Source organism: Necator americanus, chromosome III (assembly GCF_031761385.1).
Source record: "Necator americanus strain Aroian chromosome III, whole genome shotgun sequence".
In the NCBI taxonomy this organism is placed as follows: domain Eukaryota; kingdom Metazoa; phylum Nematoda; class Chromadorea; order Rhabditida; family Ancylostomatidae; genus Necator; species Necator americanus.
Window position 1 is genome coordinate 32,662,782 of NC_087373.1, and position 25,256 is coordinate 32,688,037.

General features: G+C 40.9%; 2 protein-coding genes across 2 annotated transcripts; both read left to right on the forward strand.

The window, feature by feature from the left end:
• Positions 1-33: 33 nt before the first annotated feature.
• On the forward strand, positions 34-12,311 carry RB195_011716 (uncharacterized protein; the record flags this gene model as incomplete). Its single annotated transcript, XM_064193251.1, has 20 exons — positions 34-121; positions 240-376; positions 502-567; positions 1,987-2,118; positions 2,655-2,727; positions 2,837-2,925; positions 2,984-3,068; positions 4,747-4,820; positions 4,880-5,026; positions 5,093-5,274; positions 6,045-6,172; positions 6,226-6,307; positions 6,367-6,529; positions 6,962-7,048; positions 7,118-7,193; positions 8,359-8,437; positions 8,942-9,050; positions 9,374-9,717; positions 10,768-10,864; positions 12,207-12,311. 20 exons carry the CDS (start codon positions 34-36, stop codon positions 12,309-12,311), a joined length of 2,343 nt encoding a protein of 780 aa, XP_064050834.1.
• Positions 12,312-17,554: 5,243 nt separating this feature from the next.
• On the forward strand, positions 17,555-25,153 carry RB195_011717 (uncharacterized protein; the record flags this gene model as incomplete). Its single annotated transcript, XM_064193252.1, has 25 exons — positions 17,555-17,621; positions 17,688-17,815; positions 18,074-18,133; positions 18,666-18,756; positions 19,785-19,870; positions 19,942-20,076; positions 20,158-20,316; positions 20,381-20,497; positions 20,633-20,727; positions 20,799-20,891; positions 20,950-21,029; positions 21,218-21,385; positions 21,464-21,591; positions 21,642-21,701; positions 21,757-21,847; positions 22,670-22,755; positions 22,894-23,028; positions 23,160-23,318; positions 23,385-23,674; positions 23,982-24,126; positions 24,182-24,238; positions 24,301-24,430; positions 24,504-24,601; positions 24,811-24,923; positions 25,138-25,153. 25 exons carry the CDS (start codon positions 17,555-17,557, stop codon positions 25,151-25,153), a joined length of 2,787 nt encoding a protein of 928 aa, XP_064050835.1.
• Positions 25,154-25,256: the final 103 nt, after the last annotated feature.

Here is a 25,256-nt window from a genome sequence, read left to right on the forward strand (position 1 = left end):
GATGATTATGCTGATTGTAATCGCGAACTGTTGATGAGCTTCAATCTACATCGCTTTATTGTGTTTCTAATCTGTGTGGGACCCTGCTGTTCATATGATGAAACCAATGAGTTAGCCAAAGGTAAGCGTTCAAGCATATTATAGAGTCAGAAAACACGATGATTCATTTATAGCTTTGAGATTAGCCAAACTTTTTACGCTATTCATGAGTCATCCGAGCACTACAGTACGCGTTTCAGTCTGTCATCCAGTTGCTCTACGTCTCAACGTGTTGTTCCTCCTCGATGGCTCAGGATCAGTGTCCGGATCAACGTTCGATATGCAAATGAAGATGCTGAATAAAATTGCCAACATGATGCATATTGGCAAAAATGAAGTGGGTGAGGTGACGTCGTTGTAGAAATGCGAATTACATTTTTTAGATATTTGATTTTTGTGGATAACATGGGATTGTTTGTAATGGAAGGGCAGCAAAAATTGTTGGGAGTTTTCTCTATTCAGAGTCAAATCGCCGTGCTACAGTACGCCGGCTACACAAGGCTTGAGTTTGGTTTCAATGACAATCAGGTAGGAATTCACTACTGTTCACATTCCTCCTTACCGGCGACAATGGCAGATTTTATTTCGATCAAGGAAAATTATTCCAAGACCCGTATGAGATGTCATGTGAGAAGATTCTACCTAAGTTACTCTTCGAAACATCTAGTATAGTCGAGTTAAAACAACCGGAAACACGGTGCTGATGTGGATGTGCTCGTAGTGGTGCGCTGGAACCAACGGTTGGAATCGAGGACCATTGCTAGCTTTACTCGGACTGCAACGATGAGTGATGCTAGCAAGGGTTCTCCTCGATCACAACTCTACGCTCCATCGCATCGCATAGAACACAGCCGTTCACTTAATAGCACTGAGCTTCAGATTGTTTTGATCCGCCTATATGTTTCATCCGGAACTATTTTACCTTGTCATAACACAGCTTGATGCATGGAAACATCTACGTGTCTTGGAGGCATCACCCCACGAATCTGGGGTGGTACGGATTTCAGGTGGATTATGCCTGTCGTAGATTGTGAGGAAAAGGGTGATTCCGTTCATTTCTTCCCAATTGGCGTAAAAAACGACCCGGAAGATGCGGCGAGTGCACAAAGGTGGGGTGCTCCAATAGAACTCGTGTTAGAAAATAGCGCTTCGGAACGCCTGAAGCCGTATCTTCCGGCCATTTTTGGCGACAATTAGGAAAAAATGGACGGAATCACCCACCCTCTTCCCCACAACATACGACCCCGTTTAGGCATAACCCACCTCAAACTCGTACCACCTCAGAATCGTGGGGTGATCCCTTTAATTGCCTCGTAGTTAATTTCGTACTGATTCCGTAAAGAACCCTGCTTGCAACTCTACCCACAGATGAATGCTGATCTGTGCTGGAAATCATCAGTACAGATTTATGTTTAACCAAACTAGCGAATCAAAATTATAGCGTTGGGGGTTTCTAAACATTCTGTTTACTTCCTTATTAATGAAACAGAATTAATTATAGCTGCCAGTGATTTTAGAGTTGCTTTGACTTTAGATTAATCCTAAGCCAGGTTCCAACCGCACGGTAGCGAATCAGCCGAAGTGGTTGAATATTCGGGCAAACCCAGCTTTTACTGTTAGGAGGAGGGAATGAAGCTGAAAGGTGCTCAACTCAATTTTGTCCATTGGCGTCTCATTCCGCACAAATAGTTCTTTTTTCTGTAATAGTTAGCAAGTTTGAAAAAGATTTGTTAATAAACCGCAATGAAAAAGTTGTGGCTGAATCTTCCGCGACAAGCCCTTCATGGATTTGTGCATAGTATTGTCTGTTTTTTTTTAATGTATCAATGTTCCGTGACGAAAAGAGTAGAAGGTTCCCGTCTCACTTGTTAATTGTTGTTTGTTCTAATCAGCATTAAAAATCAAGTAAAGCGTCGAAGTTATGGGATCTTGTGAATTCTTTTTTAGAGCCTTGACTATCTTCTGAACACACTTCGCAAAGTCCGACATATGTCAGGCACTACTAAAACTGGTAAAGCAATGAGCAAAGCATTGGAACTCTTTCAGAAAGCGAAACGCCCGGATGAGGATGTTTCTCAGGTGAGCAAGTAGATTTCACATATAGTTGACGCAAAAAATGTTCCACTTGTGCCTACCGCGCCGCGACCGTAGCGCAGGGATACGTTGTTGCTTCTACGGATCTATTAGCACAGTGAAACTGCATTACTGATCGAAGTCACCGTTAAACACATAGAGCACATCTGCATGGTATAGTCGCAAATGCGTCAAATGGTTAAGGTTTCAAGGGACATTATGGAAAACAAAATTATTGCTCCATTAAAGAAGTTGAGCTATAGGTGAATGAAAACGACATGAAACATGGTGCCGTTGCGTAAGCGTCTGCGCTCTAAACGACGCGGTGGAGACAGCGGTTGGAATCGAATTGGGACCACTGCGAACTGCAGCGAAGAAATATGGTAGCATGGGTCCCCACTCGGTCCTTACCGCTACGCTCCACCGCACCGCTTCGAGCGCAGCCGCTTATGCAACTGAACCGTGCTTCATGTCGTCTTGTCGTCCGTACTGTGTGTTGCTCGAAGTGACCGACTACCACTCTTCACAAGGAATTGTTTCAGGTTGCTGTTGTTGTCACTGACGGTCATTCTCACGACAATCCTCTTCCAGCCGCCGAAGTACTACGTGCAGCTGGTACGTTCTGTGCTTAGGAACAGTTGTCCGTCGGAACACTTATGAGATGGTTTTCAATAATTTACTTGATATCATCACTTAGCTGCTTCTTCTAGCCCTTTTTTTCTAGGAGTTACAATCCTTACACTTGGTATTGGAAGGCATATTAACAGAGGCGAGATCGTTCTTATTAGTGGAAAAGAGGAACTGGCATTTCAGGTGAACTAAGGTTGTCGGCTATAGCTCAACTACAAACAAATTTGAAAGACGTTTTCAGGATCTTCATAAGAATACTTCCTTGGAGAATTTCGTATCCGGCTTCAAGAACTTGTCTCAAGGAGAGCACTGTGAATACGCTAGAGGTAAAGGAAATCGCTCATTTCGGCTCACTTACACAAATATACCCGAGTCAAGATGACATGAAAGACGGTGCAGTTGCGTAAACGGTTGCGCTCGAAGCAGCGCGGTGGAGCGTAGTGGTTGCATCGAGGTAGGCCCAACGCGAACTGCAGCAATGAACGGTAGTAGAAGGGGTCCTCACTCGATATCAACCGCTACGCTCCATCGGCCCGCTTCGAACGCAGCCTCTTACGCAACTGTCCGTTCTTCATGTCGTTTTGAACCAACTATATGTAGAATTCATTCGTAAATTGCAGTTGAGTGGTTTTGAGCGAGACCGGATGTACGCACCGCTTCGTACACGCGATGCGTCTTCTAGCATTCTAAACAACTTCTCAGCTCAATATATTTCCAGCTTGTGAAGCTATATAAAACAATCCTCACTTCTATTTTCTTTCTTAAATTGACCCGAACACGAAATTGCTATAATCCTTTGTTCGTGGCTAATGTTTCCGCGAGATCGCCTTCTTCAGAGTCTGAAAGAGTGAACGCGACCGTGGCTTATCCGACCTATCGCCCTGTCCGCCTAAAAAAGAAAGTCCTAACCTTAGTGTTGGTTCTCGCAGCACCAAGTAGAAGTGGATATCGTAACTTATCGCACCGTTGGCTATCCTAGATACCCGTGGTGAGGTGACCAATTCATTCAATTATCAGCCTTAAATAGGGGCGAGTTCTCGCGTAATGCGGAGGAATTCCTCTTCGCGATTCATGTTTGGGCCATTGGAGTGGATCCAAAGCGTTTAAAACACTTTGTGCGTTGCAGTACCAGGTTCGCGCACCAATATCGTGATCATAACTTCGAAATCTTCTCCGTTATGACACCGCACCCTATGACCACCTAATGCAGTGGAGTCACATGATTTCCTTTTGCTCTCCAAATGTTCTTTGATTCGAATACATAGTGGTTTAGCTGTTTTTTTTTAATATGTATTCATCACCTCACTGTATAGAGCAGATCAGAAAAGAAAACACATGAACTCATGCAATCTCCTTCTTTGTTATCCGGACAAATTCTTCAATCTGGTATAGTGCAAATACGGTCGTAGGAGCAGTCACGTAGGACGGGTCTTTGGTTAAGGTTGCTAGAGGGGAGCTCTACAATGGCTACAGACTCTTACCTTCATTGCTAATGCTCGGTGCTAAGCAGTGCGAAAGTTTGCGCGCATACTCGTCTCTCGAAATTCTTCGTCCGCATGATCGCGACCCGTCCGACGCAACGCATACGGGCTTTCTTTGGTTGTCATACATTCCCTTTCACCTCTGTTCTGATTTTGAGTTTTGATTCAAATTTTGACGCTGACTGCGACTCGTTTCAAGAAGGAGAAAGATTCGAGATCCAAATTTCATGGATTCAAAATTTCAAGATCCAAATCCAAGAAATTAGCAGCATAGAACTACAATGGCAGTAACTTCGTAACCAAACCAGCAGTGGAACAAGTTCTCCATTTTCTTAGCGTTCTGGGGAGTCCAATAAATTGTGGACAAAAATGAAGACGCTTACCGATTTCGGCAAATATCTTTGTCATATCTTCATTGCGTGGCCTACTACTGTCGGAGTATTTTTTTAATGAAATTTCCTGTACATTCACACCAACCTCTAGTTCTAAAGGCGAAAATGATTAGCGAAAGGTTACTTTTCAGGTTCTGATGGAGCGCAGATCACTTGTGGATCGGATTTCGTTCAGGTTGAAGTTTCTACAACTCGAAAGTTGAAGGTGAGGGTTATCTACAATTCCGCCTGGAAGCACATGAATCGCCTACTTGCTTTTTGTAGGGACGTCTATTCTTCGAAGGTTTCCACGCCGAACCACATTGCTTTTCCATCGATGACAGCTCTCATGTGGTCTCTGAAAATGGCTCACGATACGATGTACAGATTATAGCACCACATGGCAGATGTGGATTAGATAAATTATATGAGGTACAACCAATTGTTGGATTACTTTTTCGCTTCGTAGTTGACAAATTCAACTCCTCTGAAATTCAGCCTAGTTCCGGTGGTTTTCTGGTCACCTCAAGAGCAGTTCTTCAATTTGATCCACATTTTACAACGGTTCATGACCATTCCTTCGAGATTCGGTGTTTTTATGCTGACAACCGGAAGAAGGAGAAAAATCCACGGCGAGCACAAGGCGTCAACACGCTGGAGGAGGACGCGGCTGGCAATAGGTAACGTATGCTGAGTATTTTACAACAACTAGTTTTTATACGACATTAGGTTCTTTTGGTGGCAAACATGTTGTTACGTTAAACGTAACTGTAGCAGGATTAGTTATTATAGGGTCCAAACGATATGAAACACGGTACAGCGGAGAGCAGCGGTTACAATCAAAGGGGACCCTTCCTGACACCAATCTTTGCTTTAGTTCGCAATGGTCCCACCTCGGTTCTAAGCGCTATCTCTATCGCGCCGCTTCGAGCGCAGCTGCTTACGCAACTGCAAAGTGCTTCGTGTCGTTTTGGCCCCATTATACCCTCTCCAGATTTCCGAAATTGTGTGATGCAACCAATAAAGAAACGGGTAGGACCGCACGTGCGCGAACGGAAGCATGTAAATAAATGGGTCAGAACGACCGAAATTGCATCGGGCCTCAGATCTTTTGACCCGACTTGGCATGTGTTACATGATCACGCCAACGTATACGAGCGATTTTGAATTGGGAATAGTCTTCCATCCAGAGAAAATTCACACAGGACAGTGACACTATGTGAATTGCAGAAGTGCGAAAATTCGACTTTCCTTGAATCCTGACATAGAGATTGCTAGATATATGAATTGCTGTCGCCCTAAAAGTACGGACGCTCGTTACTTTATTTTCTGACTATTTCGCCAAACTAAACTTGGATTTCGAGTAAGGACACTCAGTAATTTTCACTCTGATTCATTCAATTTTACCGAATTCATCTTCGAAGAATTCTCCCTTGTTTACCATTTACAGTTTCAACGTCTTTGACGGCTCCGACAAAATGACGTGCAGCTACCAAGTCGTCCCCGAAATCGACCAATGCTCTCCGAATGGGGTCACTGTAGGAACGCAGTTGTTGCATAGGTGGATCTGCGATCAAAGTAAGTCCGCTACAAAAAAGAATTGTGTAGGTTTCACAAGAGACCACTTGCAGCGCACGAGAGATTCTTAGTTCATTCATGTTCCATTATCGATCCTGTCACTCATCGTTCACAAATTATTCTGAATAACAATGGGTGAGCTTTTGCATTTTTTCGTTGATTTCGTCGTTCTTCAAGCAAATGAAAATTTACAGATGCACGGTCGACAAATCGATTATCTCCGATTTGACCTATTCTCAAAACGGCACTGTGACAGCATTAGGTAGAGCAGTTCGCTTCACTGATGCTCCGATTGTAAGATATTCGTGCAGTCTGAAGTTGTGTAGCGAAGAGAATGAGGACTGTAACTCGTCATTTGTGAGTACCTTCGTTTTTAAATCTTCACAGATTTCCATCGAAGGATTGGAATTTATTCATGGATTTCGTGTGTTCTTCCGTGAAAAGGAATGATGGAATCCTATGAAGAGTTTCCGATTTTCCCCTATGCATTTAATAGAGTTTTTGATTATTTGTTTTTGTGCGATTTCTTTTGTTTAAATTTAATCCACAAATTACTACCTGATTTGGTCTTTTTCTCTCTGGACTTCTCTTTTTATTTCGCAGTCAGAGCAGCTTCAGAATAAGGTTGAATTATTCGTTGTATTTATTATATTGTTTATATTTCTAAGAAAGATTCCATTAATTATTTGCATGATGCCTTGCGCATAATTACCCAATTGTTTTTCTCCTCATTTCTCTTTTGTTTCTCTTTTTTTGAATGAGATATTTCATGTAATGAATATATCATAGCCGCCGCAATGTCGTTCCAAACGTTCCGTTTTTACATCCGAAGAAATTGCATTCCCACTCCCCGTAGAGACATTTACAAGAGAGTACGTGAGTACCTTATTTATTGTTAAATTTGCTATAATATTTAGAGCGTATTTGTATTCACAATATTCGTAGGAATCTGCTGCATACGATGACGATGTGGAGACGTTATTGCCAGATCCAGAACCAGCTATAATGAAAACGATAGGAGGTAAGGATTCTTCAGCATTTGGGTCACTGTAGTGAAAATGTTAGCTTTTTAATCTTTGAAAGATTTTTCCCCTTAAATCGTCTGAGCCAAAGAGTTGTCGCTTTCTCGGTTGATACGGCGAATGTTTCGCTTTCTGATTGGATAAGGTGTGCGGTAAGCTGCAACAGTGCATGCTCCTCGAATTATTTTTGAATGTTTCAAAGTAAATAAATGAGAGGAGAGCTATGAAAGTTCAACCATACCATAAATTTACCATTAATCTCTGAGCCATACGATAAATTTCTTTTAAAATCAAAAATTTTACCCTTCATTCCTTAGCCATTGCAGAATTGAAGTCTGGGGAGATAGTGAATACAGTGATCACTCTGGAGAGTTCCAAAACGCCGAATGCTTTGGTTTTAAGAGCTCTTTTCTTGGAAATTTATTATTTCTTCAAATTCAGAGATGATCGTTAGAGGTTCTATTGTTCTTTGTGTGATAAAATCGTTGAGATGTGGTTTTGACAAACGAGTTTCGAGAGATTTTCACCAAAGTTCACACGTATTTTCGAAATCGGAAGTTCAGGATCTTAAAAAACCCTACTCATAGTTCAGATTTTTTTTGCTTACCTCGTAATTCTTAGCTTTTTTCAAGGAAATAGAAGTTATATTTTCAATTTTTTTTTTCTGTGTAGGTACTGTTGAGTGCATGTACTAACTAAGAAAGTATATTGGCCGTTGATTCAATTAAATTTACCCACCTATATATTATATATTTTTACATTTAACCGACTCCTACATATATTTGAGTAGTAATGAAGTTGAACGGATGTGGTGCAGTTGGTAAGAGGTTCGGCTGCGACTGCGCGGTCGGTGGTTAGAAAGTATCGAAGGTCTGCTAAAAATTTTGTCCTTTCGGTGTCGATAAATTGGCACCAGACTTGTCTGAGAGAATGAAAACACCGGACGTGTATGTTGGCTGGCCTTTGGAAGGCATTGTACAGGCTGCATTTATTGCTTTTTCACCAGCAAACGATTCTGAGTTGAAGTCGAACGGGTTGGTGTATCCCAAGCGGATTGGTCAATGCCAGACACTTTTTCCTTTATCCTTCATTTCAACCGCAGCTTGTCACGGCTGCAGAATCGTTTATTTTAGATGTATGGTCATCGATCTTCAAATTTTTCAGAGAAGCATTCCGAGGTGGTGACACCATCGTCGTCCACGTTGGCTGTGTCGTCCACGTTCTCCGCTATATCAAGTGAAAGGTAATAAGCAGTCTCTTTTTTTCAAATACTTAATTAATGAGCCTTCGACAAAATTTTCTTCACTTTTACAATTGTTTGTAAGCGATTTGGGTGCTAAGGAAGTTGGGGAGGGGAGGGACTGTCGATCGATGAACTATCGCCTTCTAATATAAAAAAGACAGAAGGAAATTTGAGCGTTACGAACGATCCTCGAGCTCTATGGACGTTTTTTTTTGCTCGCCAAAGTACAAGCCAAACGGATTGCGGTTGAGTGCCTCCAGCTACCTTAGCACCGCGACGTGTTTGTGTTTGTAAATCCAAATATCGCCAATCGCTACATCACCATAGGTGCGATAGAGATTAGCCGGACCCTCCTCGGGTGAAGGGGGGTAGCTCATGGGGTGCGGCTCAGTTGACTAAGATCCCTTCGCCAACCGTCCAAAGTGAAGGGGTCGGAGCATCGGCTCCGGCGAGCGCATCTGTGTACACCACCAGTTCACATCCTAGTTCATCAACCTCTTCCAGGATGTCCTCAATCGCACAGTTGTTCCCACCTGGCGGCGTTGACGTCAAGTTGAACCCGAAGAGCGTTGCTATTGTAGAAACTGATCATGCCAGAGACCAATTCAAACAAGTAGGTTTATGTTTATCCATATGTTGTTGTATACTACAATGTAAACAGATACCTTCCGTCTATGTCGGTCATTTCGCAAGCGTTTTTTGATTATCTATAACTAAGAAGATCGAGTCATAAAGTATTCCTTTGAAAAAGTACATAAGGAAAAGAGAATTCTTTTCTGCTCTTTCTTCTTGCTTTTTGTACAGTAGGCTGTAGGCTCCTTTTGTTATACTTTGCCGCATTGCGTCATTCGCGACTTACAGTATCTTGCAAATCATTCCTCTATAAGAACTCGTTCTGTCTTACAGTAGCTACAGTCACAAAATATGTCACTTTAGGCTCTACAACTTCGTGCCAGCTCGGCGCAACCAAGTCCTATTGAGAGAACAGAGCGAATCTCAAACAGCAATGATGTTCACGCAGATATCCACGAAATGCCGAAGCATACCAGATCAGTGCTCGTGAAATCGTCCGTTAGAAGAAAGCCAAACAACGTCGTGCTCAGAAAGCTGAAAGGCTTCGTTAGAAAGTCTTCCAGAGACAAAAATGTTCATGAAAATGTGAAAGAAGCCATTCTGTCCGAGACGTCGCCGGCTGTACATCATACAGTTCGGTCATCCACATTACAGTTCGATGAAGTGACTGATTCGATTGAAACTATGCAGACCACACAGATGTCAAGGTACGTTCGAGAAAATTATCTTGAGTTCATATCCAAGAAAAACCTGCTTGGAATTCCAATAAAATTAGATTTTGGTGATAAACCCACTTGGTGTTTCATGGACATTGTGGAAATGGACTTTTTTGTCTTTTGTATTCAAGAAGTTTCTCTGCGCCGTTAGGCTCACATTAGCCAGAAAATAATTCTGTACGAACCTATGTTCAGAATATTAAAACTATTGACCTAGCTAAGTAATTTTTTTAAAAATCTTATTAGTCTGTTAAAGGCATCACCCCACGAATCTGGGATGGCGCAGATTTCAGATAGAGAGTTCGTATACGGGGTCGTACACTATGGAGAGGAGGGTGATTCCGTCCATTTCTTCCTAATTGCCGTTAAAAAAAGGCCCGGAAGGTGCGGCGCGTGCACAACGCTCGAAGTCGTACCTTCCGGGTCATTTTTTACGGCAATTAGGAAGAAATAGACGGAAATAGACTTTTCTCTCCATAATCTACGACTCCGTATAGGCATAACCCACCTAAAACCCGCACCACCCCAGATTCGTGGGGTGATTCCTTCAACCAGTTCTCCCTTGCACCATCAAAACGTTTCCTCGACCCTTCATAAAGGTGCAAGATTAAACATACAGCACAGTTTAATTTTCGATTTATGTAACTAGTCTATGCATATTTTCTTTAGTAGAATTTATAGTTTCCATTCCTTAGTTCATTCTCTGTTTTTTTTTCTCTTCTCGTTTTTTCTCTTTCCTCTGACCTGTTCGTATTACTAAAACCTGTAAATTGTTATCCAGCTGTGGTTCGTAAATTCTCCAGTTAGAAATGGTTGTTTTTAATGAAATGATTATAGTGAATATTACAGTACTCGATAATTTATTCACTCAGACGATAACATCTTGAAAAGATCTTTCGTTTAGGTATTTTTTATTGTATTATTATTTTTATATTTTATTCCATTTTATTATTTTTTATTTTTGCATGGCTATTGCTGATCATTCATCCACAAAGGAGACGTGTTTAAAAAATATCTGATCTCTTTTTATTAATTTTTAAGCTCTTCGCCTTCCATTACAACGACTCCTTCACTTCACAGTACAACTTCTTCAACGAGTGTTCCCACTGTAACTGTAGAAGATGTTGATAACAACACAGTAAGTTCGAAAGCTGACTTTTTAAAAGTGAAACGTAGAGTTAGGTCTACTTAAAGGCAACGTATCACGAAATTGACCTAGTTAAAGGGAACCGCTTGGAAAACGTAGAGTTTAGATTGTAGATTACGGAAACGAGCGTGGCTCCGCTCATTTTCCCGTGATCGTCGTGAGAAACGGCATGGGAATCGCTTTAGTTCCTGCGAGGTGCGTTAGAACGCGCATCTATGTACACATTCCGTTCCCCAGCCTATTCGTTGGTTTACTTGAATAGGTTGCTGAGAAGACGCCATTGATTTTTGGCCGCTCGCGCTTGGATGCTGCGCGCGCACGAAGGTAGCGCGTTGCAGCTGATTTGGTAAGAAAGAACCCCGCCGCCCGCACCTTTTTTCACAACGATTAGGGGAAGATGAGCGGAGCCACTATCTTTTCCGTTCCCGTTTCTCGCTTCAACTCGAATTCTACTTTTTTCCTCGGGTTTATTGAGTCATTTTCGTGATATTCACTCGCAGAGGAATTTTCGATCACTTTCGTCTAGAACACGTGATGTTCATGCTGCTTTCGCGTGTCTCAATTCAACGAACCTACAGTAGGCATCGGTGCGGACCGGCAGCACCTGCGGTCAATTTTTGCGCTTGAAACTAGCCACCATTAGTGACGCTATCATTTTACACATTCAATTAAAACTGTTTGATAGGATTAGTCGTGCTACGTAGCACTGCTTGGCTATTATGTTTTTAAATTTTTTTTTCGAAATAGAGCATTTTAAAAGGAATATAGCCTAGAAATTACGTTCACAATGGAACGATATGAATGGGAAGGAAATTATACTGTAAGATGCATTCTTAGTTAAATTTTTTAATAAGGGGAAATTAGTGACGTTCATCTAACGGTCACAATATCATTTAGTCTATGAGATATAGAATGGAATAGTCTTGGAATTTGCTTCCAGGATTTTTGACCATTGACTGGAAAGAAGTTTATGTATTCTGCGCTTTGCGAATTATAATCCTTTCTTTCGAAAAGCCACTAATGGTTTTTTTGCCTGCTGAGCCTCATTTGATAACCTCAATATGGACGGCTCGAGTGAGAAACGAAAATTACAGTTGAAATAGCCTTTTTCCTGCAGCCAGCTTTTTTCTCATTTCTGTTCGACCATTCGCACCGCAAACGGCTGGGAAAGAACTGTCGATCAATATTTACCTGTTTTGCATCATGTTACGATCAATAGCCATCTTTTTTTCAATCGATCAGGCTATTAATAGCTCTATCTTTTTACAACCTGTTTTCCTAGAAATAAAACAATTTTTTGTATTGTTGTTTAGTTTTACCCAAATTATTTCAGATCGACGATTTTGAGGAGGAAGTGATAGTTACCAGTGAAGCGCTGCTAGTGCGTTCACCTCATGAGAAGTTCGTCACTGGCTGTTCCAGGAGTGGCCGATGTTGAGATTATGAACAGCATAAATTCCATAAAGTATTTTCTTATGTTCTTATTATCGCTTGGAGAATTTCAAAGTTATTTCTATGTTTTTTGAACAGGATTCTACAGAAAAACGTTAGCACCATTAACAAAATATGCAAAATTAACAAAATATATGTGAAATTTGTCATTCACCATTTGCGATTCCGTTATATATGCAGTTGGATCGGAATGAAGTATATTACTGAAACTTTGCGAAAATCTTAAAAGGAGTTAGTGGAGCAGAAAACGCTGCATCCTTTAAGTATTAGCGAGGTAGTTAGTATTAAACTGAACTCGTTAAATATCGAATATTGTTAGGTTGCATCATAAATAACTTTCTTTCTGGTCTATGGTATCTATTGTTGTTGTTTACGCGTGCAATAGGTCGTCAAACAAGGGATTTCTGTTATCGCTACGAAGGCCGATCACCGTTTAATCTCCAGACAGCAGTCCCATGTTGTGCACGTTACGTTTTTTTTTACGTTTTTTTTTTTTTTTTGCCTTGAAAGTGGAGGATCGAAAAATTCACTAACGCCTGTGATGCTTTGGGAATTTAAACAAAAAAAAAATGGCGTTGCGGCCATGGCTCAAAAAATATGCAGCGTGTATGAGGAAGGACTAATAACCGATAACTAATAACGGACAATTAGAAATTGGTTTATCAAAATTCGTTCTGGAGATGTGACCTTGAACGATGAATCAAAGAAGGTCAGGAGGAGGGGAAGGAAGAGGGGAGCGGAGGGGGGTCGTCCTTCAGACTTCGATGATGATATTTTGAAGTCAATATTGGAACGGGATCCACGTCAAACAACGTGGAAGTTACCAAAGAAACTGAATACGTCACAATCGCAACATTTCCTAGAATTTCCCATGTTCGACTGTCGAATCTTAGCATGCTGGATACGTAGCTTTTTATTGATATGCCTGTGGCTAAGATTGAAAGTAATATTTATTCACAGCTAACGTACCGGCGCTTTCACCTTCGTCAGAGCCTGGAAAAAATCAATGATCATCAAGATTGATGAAAAAATCATCGAAAAAGTCAAAAAATCACCATCATCATCACAACAATTGTATGAAAAACAAAACGAAAAACATTTATGATTCAACCCAGTGGAATGATGTTAATCATATCACGGGCCGTGCGCTGATAGCAGAATTTGATTAAGTCTAGAAAAATCAAACATGAACTTACAAAAAAGTCGAATATTCGAATATTCACTTAATCATTTTGAGCTGTAGAATTTGAAAACGACGCTGAACAGATTTATCTTTTCAGTTTCAATAATCAATTTCAGCACTTTCAAAGATAACAGAAAAACGGGAAGTGGGAATAGAGGAGGAATGGAGGGAAAAAACACAAAGATTGGTTCATTTACCTTTAATTTTCCTTCAATTTTTTTCCTCTAGTCCTTAGTTTCCATTCCACATTTGAAAATTACCGAAAGTAAATTCCATCAAATTCTTGATACATTTCACCGGATTTACACGGGAATAAATTTAAGCCAATTTTACGGTGTCATCTTTACAACAGCAGCTAATCAAGGACATTGGCATACAGCGTTGGTACTACAAATGAACATCATTATTCGTTGTCCTATAAAGGATCATCATTCGTCTTCGTGCGCACTTTCGCAACTGTGAATGGCTTGTGTATTTCCGCAACGCATACGAAACTCGCCTAGTGATCGTTTCTGACATGTGTTTTCACTTTACTTTGATTTTGTTAGGGTCCCATAATGATTTTCAAGCAATTTTCTTCTTCTTTTCTTTATCAAGATGATGTCGGAGTTATTACATGTGGTTTAGTAAAAATCTAGGTACTAGTAGGGTACACATTGGGTTCGCTCATAAGTTCTAGCGTTCTTTTTTTCAAAGTTTATTTTTTCCACAAAAATAAACAAGACATGTTAAACAAGAAATTATCAAAAAATCAGAAACACCAAATCGGTTAGTGGCGTGTTCTCTATTGTTGTTTACGACTTCTTCACAACGTTCAACAACCTGTTCAATGCCTGTTGTTGTCGTTGAAAGCATGCGAAGCCCGCGCGCCCAATTTTTGAAACTTTCTCCATGGAATGGAGGCGACGCTGGGTGCGTACCGTTAGGTACCCGCAGCCGATTATCTGCAGCCGGATAAGTGCCTGCAGAAGGGGCTGTCTGTAGGCCAGAGCAGGCATAACTTGGGCTACCTGTGATCGCTAAACCACGCCCATCCATCACCATATCACTGAGGTTATGAGCAATGTTTGTATTGCAATTACGTGATAGAGTTGCCTTCTACTAAGGTTCAAAGAACAAAAAGGCAGCAACGTAGCAACGTAGAAGGTGGAAGAGAAAGTAGAAAATGAAAAAATGCTAAAAATAAAGCAAAAACGTAGAAAATTTGTTAAGTTGTATTTTTTAAAATTTGTATTTGTAAAGCAAATGTTTCAACAAATGCAAACATAGGTAGTTGAAAATTGAAAACGTTCCAAAATAAAAGTTAAAAGGTGTAGAACCAAGAATCTGGTTTTTGAAAGATGTAGATGTGTGATTGAAAAAACTGCATAGAAGATATGGATGTAGATTTGTATTTATACAGACTATTAAATCCTTGTAATACGGCAGTAGTTTGTAAAATTTCGATTTTTTTTTTGCTTTACGCAAATAAAACGTACAATTATTTCCTGTTTCTGGTATCTCGTGTGCGATCGTTCGATATATCTTTATACGTAAGCGATCGATACTCCATACGGAGGCAATAGCAGAGACAGCGTGCCTGCGAGGCATGTTTCGCACCTAATTAGACGATGAGAGACGATGAAGGATGTGATGGGCGGGGCATGAGGCAAACGCAGCGCAGTGCTGTGCTGACGCTGCGCAGCGCAACTAACGATCGCCGTTGCCACTCGTTTTCCCTAATGATCGGCTGTCGCGGCGGCTGCGGGTACCTACCGACCGCCCCCCAGGCGACACTCTGTGGTAGCGTGGGAGCATTCCATTATCTCTGCCGATTCTCTAATCCCTTGGCTTGGATCTCCATGACTAAACTCATTCAGTCGCTCCTCGTCGAACTGAACAGGGTGCTCAGTGCGATGAATGTCTTCGGGGTCGAAATGTCCGTCTTTGAATCGTTAATGACAGCGTGTCATGAGATTGAAGTAGTATGGAAATGCCGAAAAAAACAGAGTTCGATTTGTGGATTATGCAAACCAACGTGGCTCCACTCAACTTCGTTGTAAACGACGTTGGTCGTTGTCCCCGTTTTTTCCTACGCTTTCAATTGCAACGCCTCATTTTCCTGCACGCGCCGCGGGCATGAGCGAGCGATCGAACATCAATGATGTCTCCTCATCAACCTATTCAAGTAAAACTAATGAATAGGTTGCCGAGGAGACCGGAGCGTGTGCATGGAGACGTGTTCTAACGTAACTCGTAGGAATAAACACCGTTCCCATGCCGCTTTTTGTGACGATTAGGGAAAGTTGAGCGGAGCTACGCTGGCTTCCGTAATCTACAACCCTAACTCCACGGGTTCCCTGAGGTTTCCGTACTATTTCAGTTTCGTGATGCGCTAGCTTTAAACCGAATTTTAGCCGTTCTGAGAGGGCTCGCTTTTTTTGCTATATACTTCACAATTTTCTCGAGCAGCACCTGTGGCTTTGACACCTCGATTAAAGGTATCACCCCACGAATCTGAGCTGTTACGGATTTCAGGTGAAGTATTCTTATACGGGATCGTAGATTATGGAAAGGAGGTGATTCCGTCCATTTCTTCCTAATTGCAGCAAAAAAGATGCGGCGCGTGCACACGGCTAGCGTGCTTCAATCGAACTTCTTGTAGAAAATAGCGCGTCGGAACGCCCGAAGCCGTATCTTCCGGGCCGTTTTCTAAGGCAATTAGGAAGAAATGGACGGAATCACCCTTCTCTCCATAATCTACGATCCCGTATACGAATACTCCAACTGAAATCCGTACCACTCCAGATTCTTGGAATGATGCCTTTAAATGCAAGAAGCAGAAGGTGTCGAAAATGCTCTTTTCTGTTGACTTAACATTTTAATGACCCGAAAAGAATAGAATGTATATCAATATGAAAAACTAAACATATCATTTCATAGGACATATCATTCTCTTTCACAAAAAAAAAAAAACACGCTAGAACTTATGGGGCAACCCAACAGGTTCTTATGGGAGGAGAGTGGAGCGGTAGGTGGGTCCCAATGTTAACGTCGATCAAAGCGTCTTTTTCAGATTACTTTCAGATGTCCGAACACGAACATAACACTCACATATTGTAAAACTTAAACTTACTGTAAAACAAAAAATAGAATTTAAACTTACTGTAAAACAAATCCCTAGGTTTACCACAGCAAACAGTCTTGGGTAACTTCCAGTTTCTCCTCGTCCGATTCACCGATTCAATTCACATGCAGAACCCATACAATATTCGGTCTTAGCGTGTGAGATAATCGTAGAATTAGTCTTACACGGCTTGAAAACAAAAAAGAGAAGAATTCGGATTGTCTCCGCCCTTAACTATCATTGTACTAACATTTACTGACAAATTTTCATATAGGTTCACCGTAAGTTCACTAATTTCACAACCTGACCACTCCTGCTCTCTATAGTCGATGGCAGCTATTTTGGTCCCGACCGCCGCAACGCGCGTTCGGTTGGAGCACGATAGGAGGTGGAGAGGGTACGTGGGTGGCGTCGCGGTCACCTGTGCAAGGTAGACTAATGTATGCTTCTCAGCCCCAAACCCTTACTTAAAGTTCCTTGCAAATTTGACTCGAATTTGTGTTTGTGACATTGAAACGTCTAACATCAGTGTCCCATTTAATTTCAACACTTCACATATGGCTCCTACCATAACTCCTTGATATTTTTGGAGTTCCATCGAGTCTAGAGGCCAACTTCATCTATTTTTGCGGTAACAAACACTGCCTCAAGTGCTCCGGAAGAACATTCTCGTGAAATGCGCTCTACGGACAAAGTCCACTGCCGTGATTCGAAAGACAAAGCGAGCGCGAGTTTCGCTTCGACGAGATTTCTTCCCACTTTTTCCGGTTTTTCTTTCGAAAATGTAGTATCCATAATATAATAGCATCTTCTAAAACCATACTTTATAGATTAACATAGTGAAGTTACGATCGGTTTTCTTTTTTGCTGTACGAGCTCGCATATGATACTAGGAGAATTTCTTTCTTTTCGAATTCCATTTCTGGCACATTTTCCAGATATGGCATCTTCCTCTAACACATTGTCTTTCTTCAATGAAAATATTCGAATGGATTCTGCAGATGACGGTAAGAAATTGATTTCTCTAACAATGTGCGTCACAGCTCTCATCGAAATTTTTCTCCACTATTTAGCCGAAGATGTTGCGTTGAAAATTGAGAACTTCCGTGACTTGAAGACATTGGATCTAAGAGGAAATACAGTTGGTGTGGAAGCAGGGAAAAGGATTGCACAAGCTCTCGAAAAACATCCAGAATTAGAGGTGAGCAGGCTCCGTCTAGTACGCGGTTCCTCCACAAAATCGGGACTTCTTCAATGGGATAAAGTAGAAAAATAATGTCTTTAAAGGGTACAATCGTCGAAATATCAGTGTAAGTTTGTGGTTTCACTTGCAGACTGGACACTAACTCATTCCGGCGTTGCAATAACTTATAAAAGACAAATACAATTTTCTACAGATAGATCAATCCACTTTTTTCATATTTAAAACATAGTGAATTATGTGAGATCTACTTTGCAGAGATGTATTTGGAGCGATATTTTCACGAGCCGGTTGAAAACGGAAATTCCTCCAATTTTGGTATGTTCTTATATTGTGGTTATGTTCTAGCCCTCTGATACTTAGTCTATAGTATTGTCAAAACGACATGAAGTACGTACGCAATTGCGTACGCGGCTCCTCTCAAGCCGCTTCGGTGGTGCGTAGCGAACTCTTAGAGGAAAGGTAGAGGAAACTCTTCCCAGCATCACCCATCGCTGCAGTTTCACGATCCCAAACTTCCAACTGCTGCCTCCACCGCGCCGTTTCGAGCACGTACGCAGATGCACCGCAAGTACAGTCGTGATTCATGTCGTTTGGACTATAAACTATAAAGACTATAAAGTCAAACTATAATTGTTATGTGCGTAACGTAGCTTAGTAGCTCGTCACAAAGGAAGAAAACCTAGAAAGTGAAATGATAAGAGAGTGATTTGGAATCGAGTGGCCTTGTGGAAATTTGTGTGAACCTCGGAGAACGTTTGCGTGAAGTTATTAATAATAAAAGTTATAGATTGCACTAATGTCTTCACATCAATTTCAGCGTTTCTGTCAATAAAAATGTTGTTTATAGCGCTCTTTGTGTACAGCTCTTATGAGAGCCAACTGCCATATCAAAGAGTTGGATCTATCTGATAACGCATTCGGACCGATCGGTGCAGAAGGTACGATTCGTTCTTTAACTGCCGTGAGAGCCACTTATTTCTTCTTTCCGAGATATATTATATAATATATCAATTCGATAGCCATAAGCATTTCATACGAATAGATGTCATCGTTGGAGCCGGTGCTCCAACCCCTTCACTTTTGGAAGGTTGGCGTAGGGCTCCTCTTCACTTGATCTGGACCATATGAGCTAGACCCCTTCACCTGACGACACTACACCTCATACGTTTAACGTCAGTAATAGTCGCGCAAAAGGAAGTGGATCTCGGTACAGTTACGTAAGTTGTGCGGTTTAAGTTAGCGGTTGGGATGGGGGACCCTCGCTAGCACTATTCAGCGCTGCAGTTCGCGATGGTCTCAACTCGGTTTCAACCGCTAATTCGATCGCGCCGCCTCGAGCGCATCCGCTCATAGTCGGGTCAAAACGACATGAAGCACCGTGCAGTTGTGTAAGCAACTGTACGATGCTCCTATACGAGGATTGTGCTACCACCACCAATCGATCTAGCTTGTGATGGTTGCACCTCGATTCCATCCGCTAGCCTCTCTGAGCGCAGCGGCTTGCACAACTGAATCGCGCTTCATGTCGTTTTGATCCGATTATACTTGACTGCAGCGGGCTTCATGTCGCTTTGACCTGACTATATCTTAGTGAAGATCTTTGCATGAGAACGACTGCCTAAGAGTCATTCTGTCGTGGTAGGAGAAATGAATTTCCGACGCATGGAGTATACCGTTTCTCCAAACTCAGTTTCCGACTTCGGTTTCTGACTTTGTTGCGCCTTGCCAGCGCTGTAGCGACGTTCGTACTTGCCTGAATCGATTTCTGTCGAAAACGTGGGGATTGGACGAGAGATTACCGCTAAAAGTTGTTGTACTTTGCGTGAAGTATGCGTTCTACCTTCTATGGTCTTATCAGAATTTTTCCGGTTTCAAACTAGTAAGTGAAAGTAACGTTGTCAAAAGGATATGGAAAATTTTGAGCTTATAATTTCTTAATTACTGAGTCTTATCCTTCATTTTGCAGGTATTTCGAATTTCTTGACTTCGCCATCTGCATACTCTCTAGAAACCCTAAGGTTGAACAATAATGGTCTCGGAGGTGGAGGAAAAGTTCGTTGCCAGATTAGCGGTTGTATTCATGATGTATTTAATTAGATTATTGAATATGTATTATTCTTCAGACGATCGCTGAATCTCTTATTCAATGTCATCGGAATTCCTTGCGAGATGGCAAAAAATTCCAACTAAAAACGTTTGTCGCTGGCAGGAATCGGCTAGAAAATGCAGGAGCAAAGGCTCTAACGGGAGCCTTCTTGGTATGATATCGTCTAGTCTATTTTCACCTGACTTTATTCCATTCTAAAATATAGACATAATATTTTGTCTCTGTGGTTCAGGCAGCCAAATCTTTAGAAGAAATATCTCTTCCTCAAAACGGTATCCGATCGTCAGGAATTTGTGCGCTCGCCTATTCGTTTAGATTTAATACTTCGCTTCGTGTGATAAACCTTAACGACAATACTTGCACTACTAAAGGAGCTAAGGCTTTAGCTAAGGCAAGATTTCCTTTGACTTTACACTATGTATATTTTCTGCATCTTTTGAATGCTTCATTTTTAGGTCTTAGGCGAACTTACTGAACTCGAAGTATTAGATCTTGGTGATTGCTTGTGCAGGAATGAAGGGATTAAGAGTATTTGCGAAGCTATTTGCGACAAGAGGCACAACAAAATAAAGGTGGAGATGTTTTTATTTCAGATCGTTCTCAATTGTCCTTGTTTCATCTTAATGTCGTTGATCAGCTTTATCACTGGTTTAATTATTTTATGTGCAGTTATTACTAGTTCGTAATAAAGAAGTTTTTTTTTCCAGTACGTGGACTTTTCCGGGAATGAGCTATCCGCTGAAACAGCAGAGTTCGTAATTAGACGGTGGAGAGAGGTATTCGATCCGAAATACAGAAGAGTGTGCGTTCTTCTTTTTAGATTTCCATGAAATAACTGTTTTCGTGGATATTTATGACTATTACCGTCTTCAGGGAGCTAAAAATGACGAACAATTGCTATGGGTCAAACTTTGCGAAACTAAAGATGTTGATTAGTTATACCGGAATTGATCTTGGTCTTAGCGAGTGAGTGGTTCGCGATAATTTCCATCCCCCTTTAAAGCTTTGACTGCAAAAGTTTCAGCGATGATGAAGGTTCTATGTCCGATTACTCTGAAAAGCTTTCGGAATCAGAAGAAAATGTTGAAGATTCTGAAGAAGAAGGTGAGCCTAGCAGCAGCTCATGGAGAGAAAGTTGCTCCAAATTAGTATTTGTAATAGATCTTTCTGTTTCCTTTTATCATTTTTAATATTTAACAATGTAGTATCAGTATCGATTCAGTTCTTTTCAAACGAACCGGTAGTTTGCCATCAGTTTTACAGGAACAATATTTAAATGGTAATCGTTTCAGGCGACCGTTCTGTTAGAATTGCTGGAGGTGATGATAAAGACGTTGATGGACTTTTACAAGGTGTTGGTTGTATGAAGTTCACAGACCAACTATCTATGAGTGAATCATCGAGTAACGATGTGGTTTCGTTCCTGGACCAACAACTGAAGCTGAATACTGTACAAGACGGTTGGTTAATTTTGTCTAACTTCTCTTCTTTAATAGCCTTTCTTCTGAATCAAAGAGTTGTTTTATTGAATATTTTAGCTGAATCTGTTGCAAAGTGTATTGAACAACAAAAATGCATGCGTGTACTTGAGCTCAAAGGGAACACTCTTGGCATTGAATCGGGAAAACGTATCGCCCAAGCAATCAAATGTCATCCTGAGCTTAAGGTAGTTTTTTTCCTGTAATTTACGCATTCTTTATGAGAGCCTTTATTCAGCGTTGCTTATGGAGCGATATGTTTACCGGGCGACTCAAGGATGAAATTCCACCGATATTGGTTGGTGTTATAGGCAATTTCCCATACATTTTTGTATTCATATATTCTGTCTCAGAAATCTCTGTGCTCGGCAATGATCTCTGCCGACTGCCATATCACCGAACTAGATCTTTCGGATAATGCTTTCGGACCGATTGGAGCTGAGGGTAGGTAGAATTTGTTTTGCGTTTTAATTTTCGGAGTTCGCATCCACGTTCTTGAAATATCGTTACGCGCTGTCATTGAAAATGTGTGAACACGTTGGTTCGGAGATAGTACTCCAGAATAGGTGTTGCTTGGGATAAACGAGTGGTCACTTTACGGGTTTTTCCTTGCTAAGGTAAGGTACTTTGTGTAGTGACTTAACGTTGTTAGAATAGAATATGTGTAGATGTATATTAATAGTAGTAGTCACACCATCTTAGTATTAGAGGCAGCGCAACACGAAACTGGGTGCTCTGTGGGCAAATGTAGAGTTCGAGGTGCAGACTACGAGGATCATCATGGGAATCCCCCTCGGTCGCCCTGAAAAACGGCGTATTTCCCTACAAGATGCGTGAAAACGCGCGATCTTGTGCACGCGCTGAATCTACGAGCGGGCGGAGATCGATGAAGTCTACTTCACAGTTTATTTGAATAAAACCAATGAATAGGGTGGTGAGGGAACCAACACATGAACAAGGGTGGCTAGGTGTAAGGTGGAAGATAAGGCGGCTCTCACTGTTTCTCGGTTCTGTTTTTCAAGATGATTGATCGGTAGAATTAAACGAGACTATCCTCAAACTCGTAATCTTCACCTCGAACTCTATAACTGCCCACAGAGACCTCAATATCGTCAATTTTGTGATAGACTGCCTTTAGGTGTTGTATGCATTCAAAGTATTCGAACGAATATGAACAAAAAGCACATTGGCCTAGTTAAAATAGCTTCTCAGGGATTGTTTAGTAATGTTACATTGTATAGTTGCGGCTATTATGCATATTTTAAGGCATACAAGAATTTCTCATGTCTCCATCGGCTTTTTCTTTGGAAGTGTTGAAACTCAACAACAATGGGCTTGGAGCTGGCGGAAAGGTGAATTCAATGTCAACTTTTTGGGTTAAAAACATTACTGTACTTTTCTCGTATTTCACGACATCATCAATAAACTTTGTTTATTGATGGTATTGTGAAAATTTTGTGATAATTCTGTTTTAGAACCTTTGCTTTTAGGTTATTGCGCAATGCTTGTCTGAATGTCATAGGAAGTCTGTCAATGCTGGTCGGCCACTCAAACTAAAGACCTTCATAGCTGGTCGAAATCGTCTAGAAGTCCCTGGCGCATCTGCTCTAGCATCGGCATTTGCGGTAAGAGAAATTAACAGAATTGTTAGGTTTAGCTTGTTATTTCTGTTGTTTTATCAATTTTCTCTTACAATTTTACTTTTCAAGTCATGGTTTTTTTATTCGGACGATTACGATTTTGCAATTTTTTTCAGAGTATTGGGACTCTTGAGGAGATCGCTCTTCCTCAAAATGGAATCACAGCGATAGGTGTTGGAGCGCTAGCGTCATGCTTTAAATCGAATCCAAATCTACGAGTTATTAACCTAAACGACAACACTGCCGCGCAGATGGGAAGTGAACTGATCGCTAAGGCAAGACTAACCTTTTTTTGCTTTCTGTTTGATCTCATTTTCAGCAGCTTCTAATGAATATTTCAGGCTCTTACTTATCTGCCAAGGTTAGAAGTGCTTAATTTGGGCGATTGTTTATGTCGAGACCAAGGATGTCATGCAATTGTGGACGCTTTGTCACCATCTGTTCACAAGAAACTGAAGGAGCTTGATCTCTCCGGTGCTGAGTTAAGCGGACCGGCTGGGGTGCAGATTGCAGGAAAGTGGAGGAAGTTTCCGCCAAGCACAAAGTTAATTTTGTCCTCGAACAATTTTGGCGATATGTTCGAACAAGTCGAAGGTTCGGGAGGCGTAAATGTCGACATGGGCGACATGGAGTAAGTATTTTTCCTTTTTCTTTAAATTTTCAACAAGACCGTTCGATTAAATGATTTGAGTGATTGCTTAACCGTAAAATTCTAAGACAGAAACAAAAACTCAGGATTAGAACTCAAGGTTTTCTAGTGTTCCTTTGTGAACATACGGTATGCCAGATCTACGCATACTTGTATTACTACTTGTTTTCCAATACTTTTCCCAATTCACTTTTTTCTATTAAAATGTAAGTTACGAACATTCAGCAATTGCTCACGAAATGTTTAACCAACGTAAAAGATTAATATGAGAACTGTTTTGTCTTCCTAGTGACGACCAGGGTTCCCTGAGTTCGGATGATGACGAGAGAATGAGCGCAGAAGATAGCGATGACGACGAAGAAGATGAAGATGATATGGATGTGATAGTGGATGAAAAGGATCCTAAAATTGTGGAGATCACATCAAGCGAAGAGGTATCATTTGAAGCAAATGTCTAAAGATTTTGGAGCTTGTCAAGCTATTGTTCAGGATGACGATCCAAGTCAACTTCTCCAAGAGTGTAAGGACGAAATAGAAGCGGCTCGGGTGAGAGAGAAGGATATGAATTTGAGCCGAAATTTTGCATCGAATATTTTTTTGCATTTTAGGCTCATTTCGAGTCCGCAACTCAAGAAGAGACTGCCCGTCTTATACTCAAACTGGCTCATATCGTTTCTAAAAGTTACGAAAAAACTGAAATTGTGGACGATATTTTCGACGAGGCTGTTGATGCAGCTGGTAAGTTTATCAGCAGTTTTTCTTAGCTTCTTTAAAAGTGTAGGATAAATGGAAATTACTCGTTCCTTTGCAGAAGATGTGTTGGTGCGGGTTAAAGGAGTTCATCGACGTCCAAACTCTACGACAACTCAACTGGTTAATAATCTTATTGCTCAAGCTGGATTCGTTAAGGTATTTCATTTACTTATGACTCCTGAAAATGAGAAGAAGCAATAGAATCACCAATTACCTTTTGATATTGGTAACCAGGTGAAATTTTACTTGGAAAATGTATAAATTTGTGGTTTCACGTTTTTACTTTAGTTATTGTAAAGTTCTCAAGGACCACTCGTGCGACTCAATGTTTCAATCCTAGTGATGTTTGCTATAATTAATTTCAGTGTGAGGAAAAGTGGAACATCCCTGTGGATCGCAAAACTCTGGGAATGATGCTACACATGTTCGTCTCTCATCAGATTTTGGGAGATCAACGTGAATTGATAAGAACTTATTTGTAAGTTATATTTACTACAGCAACCTGACTAAAGTTTCTTCAAGTTTTTCTACTTCGCTATTGTCGACAAATTGTGAAATTATGTTATTTTGAATGAGACTTTAGAAAGCGTAGGAATTTTGACGCTAGCGATGCTTCATTTGTTGCAGTTTTATTGTTTGTGAGTTGTTTCAGTTTGATTGAATTGTTTGAATTGATGTCTTGTATATTTCAGCGGACAACAGTCATAATCGTCTCAGGCTCAGCTCTATTCTTACGGATCACGAATTCGATTTACTGCGACTATTTTGTACCGAGATGTTTTTCCATAGTTTTATATGTTAATATATTTCA